An 18,450-nucleotide genomic window follows, 5' to 3' on the forward strand; every position below is an offset into this window, starting at 1 on the left:
AGATGTCTGACATCAGGTACCTGTGTAAAAATGTCGTCAACATACCTGCAGTATATGGCCGGTTTCAAGTTCATGTCGACTAAGACTTTTTGCTCGATGGTACCCATGTAGAAGTTTGCAAACAGGACACCTAGGGGAGAACCCATGGCGACCCCATCTACTTGCTTATACATGTGCCCATCCGGGCTCAAGAAGGGTGCCTCTTTAGTACAAGCTTGGAGTAGTTTCCTCAGAATACTTTCTGGCATGTCAAGAGGAGTACAGGCTGGATCACGATACACTCTGTCGGCTATCATTCCGATTGTCTCGTCCACAGGTACGTTGGTAAACAGCGATTCTACGTCCAACGAGGCTCTTATCCCTGTGGCCCGTGTGCCCCACAGTAAGTCCACAAATTCCTTTGGAGACTTCAGGCTGAAGGCGCAAGGAACATAAGGAGTCAGCAGGCCGTTGAGTCGCTTCGCCAGTCTGTACGTGGGTGTGGGTATCTGGCTAATGATTGGCCGAAGTGGGTTTCCAGGCTTGTGCGTCTTGACATTTCCATACGCATATCCAGGTTTATATTCCCCAATGATCTTTGGCAGGTGGAGTCCGGATTTCTTGGCGTTCACAGTTTCGATCAGTTTGTTGACCTTTGCTTTTAATTCGGCTGTAGTGTCCTTCGTTACCCTTTGGAACTTAGTTTGGTCAGAGAGTATGATGTTCATTTTCGCCAGATATTCGTCTTTTTTAAGAATGACATATATTGGAATGACATATAGAAGCATCAAGAAATATGGACCAATAGGATTTCTACAAACACTTCTATTCAATACCCATTGTTTTCTGTTCTGTCTTGTGTGATACTTTTAATACCCTATTAATATCCCCTGTTCTGTCTTGTGTTAATGCCACATCATCCTTCCCACCTCACTCAAATGTAGATATAATATCAGAGAGACGTAAGTTCTAATCAGTTGTGTATTTGTGAAGTCTTTGAAAATGTAATAAGTTTTACGAAACGCGCCCGTGTCGCATCAGACTAGAAATAATAATGAATTTTGGAGAAGTGATTTTTGATTTACCTCCAACAGTGAAGCGTAATGTACGAAAGATTGAGAAAATTCGTGTTAGAATTATTAATCTTACTTTTTCGGTCATATTTAATAATATATGTCTACAGGAAAGACTGCTACCAAAATATACTAATATTAAAGTGCACGACCCAGCAGCAAGGAATCAAGCCTTCACGATAAAATATCGCCAGGATCTGATTCGTGATCAGATATACAAGGCAGAGAATGAAATCAAAGACAACAAAACGCAACTACTTCATGCTACAAACGAGTGGAGAAATAGCAACATCGACCATAGTATCCGTACCCGCATTGAACAACACCTCGACATCCTCACAGACCAACATCACCTCAGCACTGAAACAAGGATTATCAAGAAACTAACAACATTATATGGAGGACCTATGGCAATTCCACGACCAAGAGATGGCTTCCTGAACCTTGCAGGAATTAACCTCACTGAGGACCAAGTCACTCTCCTAAATCTGGGCATAAACTGTCATGTTATGTCCAGACCGAGTGAAATGGCCCGGAAAGTAGAGTTGGAAATTCTGTTGGACGACATATTCGACCTCGAGACACAAAAGAAGGTCACTACCAAAGATACCTTACAAGCAGAACTTATTGCAGAAGGAGGAAAGAATCGAGGCAACTACAGAAGCACCATACTGTCCCCCGAGCTTAAAGCGGCAGCTAAAAGCCTTCGTGAGAACAAGGAGATAGTTGTCAGGAGAGGTGACAAGTCGCCAATATATGTCATTCTTAAAAAAAGACGAATATCTGGCGAAAATGAACATCATACTCTCTGACCAAACTAAGTTCCAAAGGGTAACGAAGGACACTACAGCCGAATTAAAAGCAAAGGTCAACAAACTGATCGAAACTGTGAACGCCAAGAAATCCGGACTCCACCTGCCAAAGATCATTGGGGAATATAAACCTGGATATGCGTATGGAAATGTCAAGACGCACAAGCCTGGAAACCCACTTCGGCCAATCATTAGCCAGATACCCACACCCACGTACAGACTGGCGAAGCGACTCAACGGCCTGCTGACTCCTTATGTTCCTTGCGCCTTCAGCCTGAAGTCTCCAAAGGAATTTGTGGACTTACTGCGGGGCACACGGGCCACAGGGATAAGAGCCTCGTTGGACGTAGAATCGCTGTTTACCAACGTACCTGTGGACGAGACAATCGGAATGATAGCCGACAGAGTGTATCGTGATCCAGCCTGTACTCCTCTTGACATGCCAGAAAGTATTCTGAGGAAACTACTCCAAGCTTGTACTAAAGAGGCACCCTTCTTGAGCCCGGATGGGCACATGTATAAGCAAGTAGATGGGGTCGCCATGGGTTCTCCCCTAGGTGTTCTGTTTGCAAACTTCTACATGGGTACCATCGAGCAAAAAGTCTTAGTCGACATGAACTTGAAACCGGCCATATACTGCAGGTATGTTGACGACATTTTTACACAGGTACCTGATGTCAGACATCTGCAGGAGCTGAAGGAGGCATTTGAGCAGAGTTCCGTGCTGCGTTTCACTTACGAGACGGAAAAGGATGGGAAGCTGCCTTTTCTAGATGTAACAGTCATGGAAAAGGGCGGAGGTTTCCACACTGCAGTCTACACTAAGGAAACAAACATAGGAATGTGCCTAAATGCCAACAGCGACTGCCCCGACAGGTACAAGAGGAGTGTTGTTAACGCATACGTCGACCGTGCTCTCAGCCACAGCTCAGAATGGAAGCAAGTCGACGAAGAACTCTGTAGGGTAAGGCAGGTCCTAGTCAATAACGGCTTCTCCAATGGTTTCATCGAAGACATCATAAGAAGGAAAGTGAAAAGCCATGCAACCTCTGAAGAGACAACTAACACAACACCTATACCCCCTATTAGACTATTTTACAGGAACTTCTTTTCCACAGCTCATAAAACGGAGGAAAGGGTCCTGAAAGATATTGTTAATAGAAACGTTATCCCTACAGACAAAAATCAGAGGATACAACTGACGATTTACTATAAAACCAGAAAAACGGCCAGCCTACTCATGAGAAACTCTCCAGACACAAAACAGAACGCTTTAAAAGAGACTAACGTCGTCTATGCCTTCAAATGCCCACTTGGGGACTGTAAGCTCCAAAAAACCCAGTATATAGGCAAGACAACAACATCTCTTTCGAGGCGTTTAACGATGCATAAGCAACAGGGCTCCATTAAGGAACATATAATCTCTTCCCATAACCAAACCATCGCCAGAGAAATCCTAGTAAACAACACAGAAATCATCGATAGATACAGCGATAGCAGGCGGCTTGACGTTTGCGAGGCACTACACATCAAGAAGTCAACACCAGCAATCAACAGCCAATTATTGCACAACTATATTCTACCCACCTCAAGACTCCGCTCCAATATAGAAGCATCAAGAAATATGGGCCAATAGGCTTTCTACAAACACTTCTATTCAATACCCATTGTTTTCTGTTCTGTCTTGTGTTGATACTTTTAATACCCTATTAATATCCCCTGTTCTGTCTTGTGTTAATGCCACATCATCCTTCCCACCTCACTCAAATGTAGATATAATATCAGAGAGACGTAAGTTCTAATCAGTTGTGTATTTGTGAAGTCTTTGAAAATGTAATAAGTTTTACGAAACGCGCCCGTGTCGCGTCAGACTAGAAATAAAAATGAATTTTGGAGAAGCGATTTTTGATTTACCTCCAACAGTGAAGCGTAATGTACGAAAGATTGAGAAAATTCGTGTTAGAATTATTAATCTTACTTTTTCGGTCATATTTAATAATATATACATATATATATATATATATATATATATATATATATATATATATATATATATATATATATATATATATATATATATATATATATATATATATATATATGTCGTACCCAGTAGCCAGAACGCACTTCTCAGCCTACTATGCAAGGCCCGATTTGCCTAATAAGCCAAGTTTTCCTGAATTAATATATTTTCTCTAATTTTTTTCTTATGAAATGAAAAATATAGAAGCTCCAATATAGAAGCATCAAGAAATATGGACCAATAGGCTTTCTACAATTATTTCCATTCAATACCCATTGTTTCGTGTTCTGTCTTGTGTTTGAATTTAATACCCATTCAATACCCATTGTTGAAATTTTGTTTTCACCTCATCCACCTCACCCAAATGTAGATATAAAATCGAAGATGTGTAAGCTCTATTCAGTTTCAGTTGTGTGTTTGTAAACTAAAGTCTTTGAAAATGTAATAAGTTTTATGAAACGCGCTTAAGTGTCGCGTCAGACTAGAAATCAAAATGTATTTTGGAGAATTGATCTTTGAATTACCATCAACAGTGAAAAGCAACGTAAGAAAGATCAAGAAAATTCGTGTTAGAATTATTAATCTTACTTTTTCGGTCATATTAAATAATATATGTCTACAGGAAAGACTTCTACTAAAATATACTAATATTATATATATATATATATATATATATATATATATATATATATATATATATATATATATATATATATATATATATATATATATATATTTAATCAAAATAAGTATATGTATAATATGTATATGTAATAAATAACAAAGGCCCAATGATTGAATCTCGGGGAATTACAACTGTTTCCTATTATGAATTAATGTAATTTATGAAAACTCTGCTTTCTTGGAGATAACCAAGTTCTAATACAGCATAGGATAACCCCTTATGTCATAGCCTTTAACTTTATAATGAGTCACTCATGAAGCACTTTATTAAAAGTTTTGCTGAAGTCAAGATATAGAATAGCGCAACTCTTTTCCATTATGTTGTTTCAAAATGTAAATGAAAAATGTTTGCGATTAACGATTCCATCAATATACTGCATAGGTTGCTAGGCAACGTGGAGGACGATAAATGAAATTTTAAATTCAAAATGGTCCACGACATCATTTATAACTGCTCATTATCGTCTTATTCCGACCATGGTCAAAAGAGGGAGCCACAAAATTTGGCCATTAAGAAGGTGGTAAAGTATAAGCAGGCAACCACAGAATAGGAATGAAATAGATGAAATGAAATGGATGGAAGATAAATTACAGTTAATTATTCAGGACAATGTGCTTGCTCAGGATTTTAGGTTCAACCCGTCCTCGTTTAAAATTACGTCGCTTTTCGCTCGTGTGCCCATATGGTAAAAAATGGACGTAATTTGAAATGAAATCGGTTGACGAAAGTGATGTACTGTCCCGTTTTCTATTTTGAGTCCTCCGGCTTACTCGGTTAGGTTGGGAGAGGAAACTTTCAATTAACGGTTTTCATGACGTTTTGAAACCTTCGGAGAACCTCCAGCCAAACTAACGTACCACAGAACCCTTAACATGCTGTTTAGGATTAGAAAGAATCCAAAATTTAATTTCAGATATTTTTCATTTTCAAATTACGTCAATTTTCGGCAACACGGGCAAACGGCCAAATTTCAGATGTAGATTTGTAAGAGGACAGGTTGTTAGATTAGCTGCCGTTTTCCCAGAAGGGAATGTTAAATAATCTATGACCCTGATACTTACAGTTCCCTGCTTCTTCTGATCAACAATACGACCTAGTTATAGAATGAAAGCTAGGGATGCACGAGGATCCACACTTGTTGGAATTGTTATTATGACTCATATTCACATTTCTCATGATTCAAGATTTGCATATACTTTATTGTGGTTCCATATTGCCTTCAAACTAATCTCAAGCAGTAACGTAAGATTCTTTAGGAAACCAATGAATAAGGCATCAATTCAAACTTGCTGCTATAATCACCTGTATGCCTCCTAATCCATTTGTGCATATCTAAAGCGTTAAGAACCCTTGAGAACAAAAAACATTCCCTATCCCTCCTTGTAGGTCTAGGGACCCACATACAGGTTAAGAGACACACTTGCAGGTCAAGAGATCAATCTACAGGTCAAGAGACACGCCTTGCAGGTTAAGGACACACTCTTGCATGTCAAGGACACACTTGCAGGTCAAGAGACCCACCTGCACGTCAAGAGACCCACCTGAATATAAAAATACTTATCTGTAATATTAAACATACTGACCAAAAGAACAAGACCCATGGTACCACTTAAGATGACTGGAAGTACAAGAAGGCTAACCTGGAGTGCGTCGGTCCAGAGCACAGCCTTCATGCCGCCCAGAGTGGTATAGAAAATGCAGACGAAGCAGATGAGGCTGACGGAGATGTAGACGTCAAAGCCGGTGACCTGAGCCAGGGCGAGAGCTGGAGCGTACACCACGATGGCCATGTACAGCGTCATCTGGGCACACATAGTAAGTTTGTGTTACTTACTTCGTTTTAATTGGTTATTGCAGGTAATTAATCAGAGATTATGACACAAATGGGTCCTTCTATATGTCGCAAGTATTATATTCTGGTGCTACAATCACTGCTTATTACCACACTCCCTCGTTACATACCTGGATGATAAAGACAAGGGAACCCAGCCACCGCACTGCTCTGTGGAACCGCTTCTCTAGGTATTCGAAGGCGGAGATAACCTGCCGGTGAAACTCAGAATTACATTCATAATAATATCTCAGAAGCCGTCGTTCACTACAGATTTCTTAAACACGTAAACTTTCCTAATTTAAATACACTGCTTGAGACTAAAAATGCTTTTAATTTATTAAGTAAACCTCTTTTAACCAATAATGTACAAGAGTAGGCTAATTAATTAACTTGGATTGATAGGCATTAACCAGAAGTAAAACACGTGAACAGCACGTTCATATGTAAGTAAGAGATATTACAAAATGGTGTTCATTAATTAACCATATCCATTTCGGTTAGCACCGAAACGCTCACGATGGAGCATTTCGTGAAGATATGATTGTATGTGTGCAAGTTGTGTATAATTGTATTTTGTGCAAGTTGCATATTGATTGTGAAAGTTATGTGATTGTATCTGTGCAAGTGTGAATGCAATTTGTAAAATTATATTTGTTGAAAATGTACATATATATGATGTGTGATTTTTAGTGAAAGTGTATTTGATTTTTGCCAGTGTATATGCAGTTTGTAGAGCAGTGTTTTACATGTGTGTGAGTTTGTGCAGGAATGTAAGCATTTTTTAGAAAGTGTGATTGACTTGTGCATATAATGTTGTTTTTGTTAAAAGTGTCTTTGTGTGTAAATGTGATTTTTTTAAAGTGCATTTGATTTGTAATAGTGTTTAAAAGTTTTGCAAAGTAGTGTTTACATGTTTCAGAGTTTGTTAAAATGTGTTTGACTTATATGTGATTTATTTTTTTGTGATCTGTATAAATAAAAATGGAAATGTTCTTGTGTGCATAACCGCTAATCTCTGAAAGTTCTGCACCAAGTGCTTTGAAATTTTAACACAATGTCTAGGTGGGCGTCGGTTCAGGATCTTTGTTTTCTCTACTGAGATGACTAAGCCTAGTTCCTGACATGTGAGCAATACAGAGTTCAAAACATTTTGGGTGTTGAGATACCCATTGATGTGGATCAGTATATCATCCGCATAGTAATTGATGTGTTCGTTGAGCCTCCTAGTTACTGAGTTTAGAAGTGCATTGATTAACACATTGAACAGAGTAGGACTGAGGACACCTCCCTGTGGAGTGGCAAGTTTAATATCTCTCATTACACTCCTATGCCCTTGGAACAGTACAGATGACTTCCTGTTGGATAGATAGCCTCTTATCCACCATAGTAACAATCCGGCAACATTCATTTTCAGAAAGTTCGCTCAGAATGGCGTGTCTGTTAAGATCTAGGAAAGTGGTATTTAACATATCAGTATACAGGGTGAAGAAGGCGGTAATACAGTGAAGCTTTCCATGAGTGAAGCCATATATCTGGGTAGACAACAAGTTACTAATTCTGTAAAGGAGACGGTTAAGAACCCATCCTCTCAAGACACTTACAGACAAAACTAGTGAGGGAGACTGGGCAAAAAGCACTCTGCTGGTTAGGTTTAGGAATGGGTATTCCTAAATTCCTTAGGCTGTTGGTCCATGACTTTGGGAGCTCCCCAGTTACATAGCTGGTATTATACAATTCAAGCAAGAGATTCCCTGGAACTAACAAAAGCATACACAGTATGCCGTTAGTAACTCCATCCTCCCCGTGTGATGTAGCTTTTCCTTTATGTAGAGCAGAGTCTAGTTCGTATACAGTAAAAAGCATGTCACAGTCATCCACTTGATGAAACATGAAGTCAAGTAGCCCTGTTCTAGCAGCATATCTATTATTTAGTTCATTATGTGTGGGTAGAGGAAGACTGTAAAAGCTGGAAGTTGTGGCCCAAGCATCAACAAGCTCATTTGCTCTGTGCAGAGGATTAGGGTGCGAGTCCCCTGCAGCATTTTTCCCCTTTGATCTTGTTGATATCCATCCATGCCCGGCTTAGTGGCGGGTTAGAATTGAGGCCACTGACAAAAGTTTCGCAATCTGTCTGCCTGAGCTCTACTGTACGTTCTTTAGCCTCAGCCAGAGCCGTTTGAAAGAGCCTAAGCATTTCATCAGTGTGGAGTCCATCTATAAGCTTGTCCAATTCTTCTAGCAGTGCGTTTTAGTGCATGTAATTTGAAATCAATATAATAGGCATAATTGCTATGACCAATGTAATTTGGGTTACGTGACCTGGACGATGGATCAAATGATTCTATAAACTGTTCGATAGTACCTTTGAGTTTATTGTTAAAATCTTCAACTGAAGAAAGCTCAAAGGAACTGAACCATTCTGACACATGAGCAACACATGAGTCTCATTGATCGATGGGCACAGCCAGTCTCCGCTTGAACACTCCGGTGAGGAGGATAGAGCTTCCGATGCTTACAATGGCTAATATGGGCAGATGATCAGACGCCATATCTGGCACTATTGACGAGGCGCAGACGGTGTGGGAGACGTTGACACCGAGACATAGATCAAGAATACCTCCGCAGATATGCGTCGGTTCAAAGTCACCCACAATCTGTGCATCATCGTGACTACCTAATAGTGACACCAGTTGGTTGCCGTTACGATTACTGAACTGCCAATTACCAATATTTTTTAGCCTAGCGTTATATTCACCTATAATGATGGTAGGCTCAGTATGAATGCAGATAGGAAGGTCAGTATATTTAAGCTCTACCCAACGTAGATAAGCACCTCCAAAGGATACCTGATCAACTAGGCTGTGACTCATACGTCAGACTGCGAGCAGCCGCGTCCAACAGCCTGGTTGATCAGTCCAGCAACCAGGAGGCCTGGTCGACGACCGGGCCGCGGGGACGCCAAGCCCCGGAAGCACCTCAAGGTAACCTCAAGGGAACGTCTGGGGCACGGAGAGTCGCTAGTGAATATCCGTTGATTCTGTCCAGCTTGCAACGATGAGGTCATTCTTATTGCGGTGGGGATTTTCCACATTGTCGGACTGGGAACATTCTGGGTCAATACACCTGTTAACACCAAAGAAGACGATTTTCTCTTTCACTGAATCATCACATGGTGCTTGCAATATTTTTATCCCAGCGTATTCCTTGGTCAACACGTTAACAAATGCATCATCATTCGTGACAAAGACATGATTGTCTTCAGCTCTGTTTATCTTCGTGCGTTTAGTGTGATGGGCTTTTAAAGCTACAGAAAACCATTGAAATCTGTCAGCAAGACCAGTGCCAAGAGGGAAAATCAAGCGGGTTAGTCGAGTTCTTTCCCGTTGTTGTCGTCGTTTTTTCCTTCTTGCTCACCACCTCTTGGAATACAGCCCCATTTCTTCTTGGCTCTCTCTTGCCTGGAGAGAGACTTGTGTAACAGCAGTAAGTGAGTCAGGAATAATCTAGGCTTCTGAATGCACATCTGGCAGCAGTGGCGATTCACCTGGGACAAGGGCGGTTGCCATGATTCCTTTTAATTAATTAAATTAATCTTGTTATTTATGCAGATTATTAATATCATAGTGGTTATAAGAAAGCATGTCCGTCGATGAAACTGCTTGCTGGGTAGAGAGCTGCAGATTATCATGCAGCATCACTTACATTGAACAGCCAATAGCACGTTGTTCACCGTTAGCCCCAGGAGAGGTTGGAGAAGATTGGGCCCCAGGGTCACGGGAGGGCACCGACCTCTTTAGCTGCTTTAGAACCAAGTACACCAGCACAACTGCTTATGGTTCACCTTCACGACAACATTTCAATTTAAAGCCAACACACCACGCTCAAACGTCAACAACACTGCACACGCACACGATTAACGAATGTAGAAGTGGGTCAAGTTAAAGCATGACACGAAGTATGTACATTGAACTGAGGCTACATTGTTCCAAGGTCACCGGACGAAGAACAAGGCAATCACTACTCTGTAGGTAGTAGGGCGCAAGAGTTATCTTCGTGCGCCCGACACACGTGTGGTATAGGTCTAATGGCGAGTGAGGAGGGAAGGCCTGAGGGTTGTCCCCTCAGCACCACCTTCCCAAGACGGCTGCATGGTCCACCTCCTTCTCCGTCAAAGGGCACTTCTTATTTACCAGTGCCGATGATGACCATTTCTCAGACACACCTATTCTGTATGAGTGGCCAAGGTGTATATCATCACTACTAGGTTGCATAATTCCTTAGAGCCGACTGTACCCATTTTGTAGTAAATCCATGTGGGAGGAGGCCTCCTGCGACCGTTCTTTCCCGAGGCACAGAGAGGACTGTAATTTTACGAATGGTGCAACATAAACAACAAACACCCTGGTTTATCCCTTACAATGTTAAGTAATTATAATTTCTTCTCAAAGGCGTGATAACACATCTGTAAATCTCGTCCAAACCATATGCTCAGATATTGACAAAGCACTTAGTAGAGTGCCAAAGATTTGGTGTAAATCTGTACATAAATACACAAATACATATGTGTTTTATCCTATATTATTATTATTATTATTATTATTATTATTATTATTATAAATTTTATTATTATTTTGAATAATAATTATAATAATAATTTTATTATTATTCATAACATTTATTATTTAATTATGTTCATGTAATAAGTGTATGAGGTTCGATGAAGAGTTGGAAGCTTCAAGAACAGGTCAAGGAGCTGAATGTTTGAGACTTTTGCTTTTTGGAATGATATAATGTGTAGTTCAGATTTGTCTTCACTTCGTAAGTGTTGAATTTTCCGACATCTTCTCAACTATTGGGACACTAACTACAATAATTAGGGTTTGAGTTCTGTAAAAGTAAAGTCATGTAAACCTGGAGCTCGTGGAAGACTGGAAAGTAGAGGTAGGCAGCTGCAGGCATGACCAGCATGTAGGAGAATATAATAAGCCAGTAGATGAACCCGAACTGATAGACCTCCGATGGCGTCCCCAACAGCGTGATGGCCGACATGAAACTACAAGAGAGGGAAAACATTTGTTACTGTTATATCACACAAATATGAAACTTTTTCTTATCTTCTCATCAAAACTCATTTAAATATCTTAAATTTAAAATTTGTTATAAATGTAATTAATAATCAAATACTAGAAGCTATTCATTGCTTATATTCACAAAATTATTCTGTAACCTCGTGTATGTCATTCATTCATGAATATATATAAGAAACAATACGTGTCAAACCCAGCCATTTCAATGCTTTCATAATGTACAACTGAATTCCAGAAATTTGCATTCCTGTAACTATTTAACTGCAAGTTGCATCTTTTGGCAAATAAGGGTTATAGTCATCAAAACATGACTAACACCCAATAACATATTAACTTTGTTGCACAAGTTGCATCTTGTGTGTACTCATCCATTTCCACTCAAGTAAATTAATTAGACTAAATATTTAAAATTATTAAAATAAAATGTTTGCAAACAGTCGATATATATTACGTGATTATACTGTGTATATCTTCAGCTTCCTTCAGTTTAATGTACGACTAATTTTTACATTATTTAGTTATGAAAATTATCTATTTTCTCCGCAAAGCTGTTTGTTTAATGACGTTCTACATTCTTTCGTGTTACAGTAAGATATAATGTGCCGGTCGGTGTTTATTTATGTCATTAAAATTATCATGGGTAGTTTTCGGAATACTTATGTGCTGTTTGGTTAATACCCTGAACCCTCTTCAAGCCACTTACATGATTCAATTATATCAATACTATAAGAGATAATGACTGTATGTCTGTTCAAAGAATGACTGTATGTCTGTCAAGAAACTATTTTTTTTGTCAAAAATCTATATCATCTGATATATATATTTTTTTACAAAATCTCACAACATTTGGAATCACACTCATAAAAATATAACTCGAATACGTTCATAAATGGGGTCATAAGGGGTGGGTCCATTCACTACAATACTGCTCATTTGCTTTTCTATGATACATCTTGGTTTGTTGGATCATAGCAACGCTTTTCATTGGAAGAATTTTTATTAGAATTTTGAAGGTGGGCTCCTCCCTCAGTAGAGGACAAGTGAGGTTTGAGCGTGGATGATTACTTCCTTTATCGAAAATCATGCATTTTAAATGTAGTCACCTTAGGACTTCTCCTGCTTTGCAGCCCAAGAGTTTTCATTATTTTGGCGTTGTGAGATGGCAAACATCTCATTAAATAGATTTGTTTTTATATTTGTTATTTATATATACAGGAGAATTTACATTCTTGAACAGACACTAGCATACATAGCTCTTCAGGCAAGTCCTTAATCCTAATATTCTTCGGAATACGACCCGCCAAATCGTTTAACAACCAGGTACCCATTTTACTGTTGGGTAAACAGAGGCTAAGGTTAAGAATTGACGCACAGTAAATCCTCCTTGACCAGGATACGAATCCGGGACAAAGCGCTCGCGAATGATGAGCGCCAGATGAGCGTCTTACCACTACGCTACGGGAACTGCGTGGTGATTAACTTAGTTAAAGTAACAACGTTAAGGTCAACGTGTCACGGTTAATGTGACAAAATTAACTTTGCAAGGAGCCAGGCATTTCAGGATTCGGTGAACACCATCATGAGAGTCAGTGTCGTCAATCCTCCCTTCCATTTACTGCAGGTCAGCACCCTTCTAACCAAAGACCTTGCAATGGCCTTTGAACTATGATGATGTCAGTCTCTCAACAGTCAATCAAATATTGTACAGATTGTTGACCAGACCACACACTAGAAATTGAAGGGACGACGACGTTTCGGTCCGTCCTGGACCATTCTCAAGTCGATTGTGATGAGGAGGTAGGGACAGGCAATAAATAGGCAAGAGAGAGCTGAGGAGGAAAGTCAGGTGTAGGGGATAGTAGTAATGAGAACTGCAGCAGGCCTGGAGCCTGCTTGATCTCATTATTTCCTTTGACAGGTTTGTCAATTCTAACTCTAGTACTCTTTCGGACCTGTCTGCCTTTAGAGGGGCCCTTATCCCCGTTCTTGACAGCTTGTTTTTTAAAAATAACCACCTTCCTCGTCGCTTCCAGCTTGCCCTTGCCTCCCTGAAATCTAACAACTCTATTCTTATCCTTCCTTCCGACAAAAGCAATTCGGTGGTTGTCCTTGACCGTGAGGACTACCTCCGAAAAGCAGATGTCTTGCTCTCTGACTCTCGCACTTATGCTCCTCTGACTTTTAACCCTTTGGATCGCCTCAAAACTTCCTTTAACCGCAAACTAAGACAGCTCTCTAGTCTTTGCCCTCCTGACTTTGATCTCATTAAACGTTTCCGTGTCATCTGCCCTTCTCTTCCTTATTTCTATGGTCTTCCTAAGACTCATAAACCTGGTGTTCCTCTTCGTCCTATCATTTCTTCACGGGGCTCTGTCAGCTATCCTCTTGCCTCCTGGCTCGCTAAAACCCTGACACCTTACCTTGGCACTTTTTCCCCTGCCCACCTTCGTCACTCTCAGGACTTCATAGAAAGACTGCGCCTGCAACCCTCTTGTAAGATGCTTAGTCTTGTTGTCGACTCTCTGTTCACTAATGTTCCGCTCGATGACGTTCTCTCTTTCCTCAGACAGAAGGCGTCAGAGGGCCTCCTTTCTCTCCCACTTCCCACTGACGTTTTCCTCGATCTCATTAGACTCTGTGTTGAATCTAACTCTTTCTCTTTCAACGGTAAATATTACACTCAAACTTCCGGCGTCGCTATGGGTTCCCCTCTCTCCCCTGTTCTTGCTAATTTCTACATGGAATACTTCGAAACTGTTCTTCTTCCTTCTATTGATACTCGTCCCTCTCTCTGGCTTCGATATGTTGATGACATTTTTGCTTTATGGCCTCATGACCTTAATCTTTTCCAGCCTTTCCTCGCCTCTCTTAACAATCTGGCTCCTTCTATCCATTTCAAAGTTGAGTGGGAATCTAATTCCCTCCTTCCTTTTCTTGATGTTCATGTTCACAGCTCTGTGTCTGGGTTCTCTTTCTCTGTCTACCGTAAACCCATGCATAGTGGCATGTACATTCACTTCTTTTCCTACCATCCTTCTTCTGTTAAGAAAAGTGTCCTCGTCTCTCTCTTCCTCCGCGCTCTACGCATCAGCGACCCTCAGTTTCTTGATTCTGAAATTGCCTTTATCTACAAATCATTCTCTCGCCTTGGTTATCCTTTGCATTTCATTAACTGTGCCCACTCTCAAGCTAAACGAAATTTCTTTCATCCTAAACCTGCTTCCAACACTAGTAGCACTGTACTATGCCTTCCCTTCATATCTGAACTCAAAACTTTTACCAATACCTTTCGTCCTCTTGACATTAAACTCGCCTTTCGACAAACTAACACACTTCGTAGCAATCTAGTTCACACTGCTCCTCCTGCTTCTAATGCTGCTGGTGTCTACTCTATTTCCAGTTCATCTTGTCCTCTCCAATACTTTGGCGAAACTGGCCGTACACTGAATGACAGACTTAAAGAACACAAGAGAAGTGTTAAGTCTGCAGACACTAACAATGCTCTCTTCTGCCATGTGAGGGATTCTAATCATCCCATTGATTGGTCTTCCTCCAAAATAATCTTTCCTGCCTCTACTCTACACAGACGCCGTCTTGTAGAATCGGCTCTTATAAACAATGTACCCAACATGAACTTGAGTCCTGGCTTTGTTGCTGTGGACTCTTCCCTTTCACAGTATATACTCAAATGCTCTAATCTTTCTAACAAACGTGACTTAACATAAGCTTTCCCCCTTCCATTTCTTTCTTTCTCTTTCCTTTTCTTTCTCTCTTCTCCCTTTTTCTGTTCATTGTCTTCTCCTACGCTCCCTTGCTACCCTCTTCTTTTTTCCTATTACTATCTCCTTCGGTGGTTATAATAGGAGCTGCCTCGTATGGGCCAATAGGCCTGCTGCAGTTCTCATTACTACTATCCCCTACACTTGACTTTCCTCCTCAGCTCTCTCTTGCCTATTTATTGCCTGTCCCTACCTCCTCATCACAATCGACTTGAGAATGGTCCAGGACGGACCGAAACGTCGTCGTCCCTTCAATTTCTAGTGTGTGGTCTGGTCAACATACTTCAGCTACGTTATTGTGACTCATCGCCTGCATTGTACAGATTCTTGAGCCTACTGGGCTCTATCAAATGTACATTTGAAACTGTGTATGGAGTGTGAGCCGTTTTCAGGGTTGAATATGTATATATCGGGCAAAACCATGTACATATATTTATTTCTACCATCCAGGATCTCCTAGTTCCTATTTTTCTCTGAATGTAGGTAAGTGCTTATTCGACCAAAGACGAACAGTAGATTTTTCCTGACCTTGAATATATATAAATATATAAAGTGTTGTCGTATAAAGTGCCAGATACCCATAACACCATATGTTCTTCTAGTGGCCACAGATTTAATTGAGGTTGAACCTGCTGTTCGACAGAGACCGTCTTAAGGTTAACTCAGAAGTGAACGCCAGGGAAAGCTGATAGGCATAGATTATTGGGTGTAGTAAAAGACTCCTCCCTCAAAGGGTGGAGGTAATTACAATGATACAAAAGGAATCTTGTTCTGGACTCGCTATTTCTCAAGACCAACCAAGGTTACTGCCTACCTGAAGTCAAGACAGATAGAACCATATCCGTTTAGCAACCTGTCATCTCAAATAATACATCGCATTTTGACGAATTAATCCCTAAGAGTCGAAATGTAATATGCAATAAATAACAGCGGTTCGTGAAAATGGCAGACTGCCCTATTTTGTCTTCGTGGGTCCTAGGTTAAATTTGGTTTAGGGAATTAAGTTCATCATTTTTTAACGCTGTGACAACTCAAGAAGATGGGCTGCATTGAAAGAGCAGTTTTGTCTTCATTTACATGTCATTCAACGAGGACGGATATCCATAGACAACCTAATGTAAAAATGTTTGTTAAAATAAAGGTTTCCTAAATCATCATATCCTTGAAATCGAATTCAGGGACTCATTTGATTCATATGATTCGTATAAAATACCTCCCAAACCTCAGATAACAGCCACGACTCTAATAAAGTGAGGCTTTGAGAAGCTGCAAGTCAATGAGACGCTGGGGATGAGGACACTATGAAAGAGGCTGAAATGCTAAGACGAGTAATCCTAGTTGATTCTATGGAACTTTGACATTTTATTCATAGGAAGCATCTGTATCATGGAGTAATTTGGCGCTGTTTCAGTGAAAATTTGGCTCTCTTACGCATAAAATCAGTAAGTAGAGTTGTAATGTATATTTACCTGGCGATGAGAGACATGGCCACAGGGAAGGTGGTCATGGACTTGCCAGCGACGAGGAAATCCTTCGTGTCCTGCTTCTTGCCGAAACATCCGTAGAAAATACCGATGACGGCCGATACTCCCAGCATGAGACCGAACACCGTGTAGTCGATCCATGTGAAGCGATCTGCGAGTTCAGTCACGCTGACCGTCATCGTGATAGCAGAGGTAAAGTTCAGCTGCTAGTGAATAACGAAAGTTACTCAAGTAGGTGAAGAGGTTCTACTGTTGAGAGTTGTTCATGCGTGCCTGAAGAAAGTGACTCCGGCAAGACACACAACTGCTAGCTGAGGTTGTTAAACACCTGTTAGGAAGACAACATCAATTAATCTACAACTGTGATACTGAACATAGTTTAATTTGTCTAGTTCTTAGTGTCCATTTTTTTGGCGTTTTTCAACGCAAATTTTGCAATACAAAAGCTTGTAAGAAAAATCTTTACGCAAACATGGATTTTCTCTCTCTCTCTCTCTCTCTCTCTCTCTCTCTCTCTCTCTCTCTCTCTCTCTCTCTCTCTCTCTCTCTCTCTCTCTCTCTCTCTCTCTCTCTCTCTCTCTCTCTCTCACTCTCTCTCGCTCTCTCACTCTCTCTCGCTCTCTCTCCCTCTCTCTCTCTCTCTCTCTCTCTCTCTCTCTCTCTCTCTCTCTCTCTCTCTCTCTCTCTCTCTCTCTCTCTCTCACTCTCTCTCTCTCTCTCTCTCTCTCTCTCTCTCTCTCTCTCTCTCTCTCTCTCTCTCTGTTCGCAACACAAATGCGAACGAGCCTGAATGGTCCCCAGGACAATATGCAACTGAAAACTTCTGGGGTGTGAGTTTCTTTGGGGCACACGTGAGGAACACAAATGCGAACAAGCCTGAATGGTCCCCAGGACAATATGCAACTGAAAACTTCTGGGGTGTGAGTTTTCAGTTGCATATTGTCCTGGGGACCATTCAGGCTTGTTCGCATTTGTGTTCCTCACGTGTGCCCCAAAGAATGAGGTGATTTGGTAAAATGCTATGCCCAAGATTACTATCCGAGTGCCGGCGGTGGGGTGGTTCAAATAGCCTCGGCTATTTGAACCATCATATATATATATACATATATATATATATATATATATATATATATATATATATATATATATATATATATATATATATATATATATATATCTGCTTGAAGCAGTCAAAGCGACGTCCACCAGGACCTTGCCCCACATACCCAAGGCTGCCCATCCCCAAGCAGCAGCCAAACTCACTAGTCTGCTGACAAAGGTCAACAATGCTCCCAGAACCTCTGGATCGTGGCACAATCTCCTTCTATTTGGGAATGCATGCCTAGCATTACCGCCCAGGAGAGACAAGTCATTAGCAACCTCTGTAATCAGGGCACTTAATGAATTCCTCAGAGCAGACAACCTGGTCCGCCTCCCCCCTCGTGCCAAGAACACCAACCGCAGGACGACCAACAATAACTCATCTGAGAACCACAAAATGAGAGCACAGATCACCAGGAAAATAGAAGAGGGCAATACCACAGGTGCCATCAGAATCATGACCAGCGATGACACTATTGCCCCCAGGAACGCCACGACAGCAGAGGCTCTTCAAGACAAACACCCACCCAGAGCCCCCGACAGCAGCAGAGATCCCCAGGAATACAATGCTGGCATAGAACCCTTGACTGTTC

At 40.8% G+C, this 18,450-nt stretch overlaps 1 protein-coding gene across 1 annotated transcript in view; it reads right to left on the bottom strand.

Moving 5' to 3' along the window:
• Window positions 1–17,078, bottom strand: part of LOC138371024 (sodium-coupled monocarboxylate transporter 1-like) — a 102,393-nt gene extending 85,315 nt beyond the window's left edge. The window contains exons 1-4 of the mRNA XM_069335664.1: window positions 16,742–17,078; window positions 11,318–11,459; window positions 6,535–6,615; window positions 6,213–6,374 (exon numbers count right to left, since the gene is read on the bottom strand). Coding sequence (XP_069191765.1) covers window positions 6,213–6,374; window positions 6,535–6,615; window positions 11,318–11,459; window positions 16,742–16,935 — 579 coding nt within the window. The 5' untranslated portion in view covers window positions 16,936–17,078. The remainder of the gene's footprint in view (window positions 1–6,212; window positions 6,375–6,534; window positions 6,616–11,317; window positions 11,460–16,741) is intronic.
• Between the last annotated feature and the right edge of the window lie 1,372 nt (window positions 17,079–18,450).

Source organism: Procambarus clarkii, chromosome 34 (assembly GCF_040958095.1).
Source record: "Procambarus clarkii isolate CNS0578487 chromosome 34, FALCON_Pclarkii_2.0, whole genome shotgun sequence".
In the NCBI taxonomy this organism is placed as follows: Eukaryota; Metazoa; Arthropoda; class Malacostraca; order Decapoda; family Cambaridae; genus Procambarus; species Procambarus clarkii.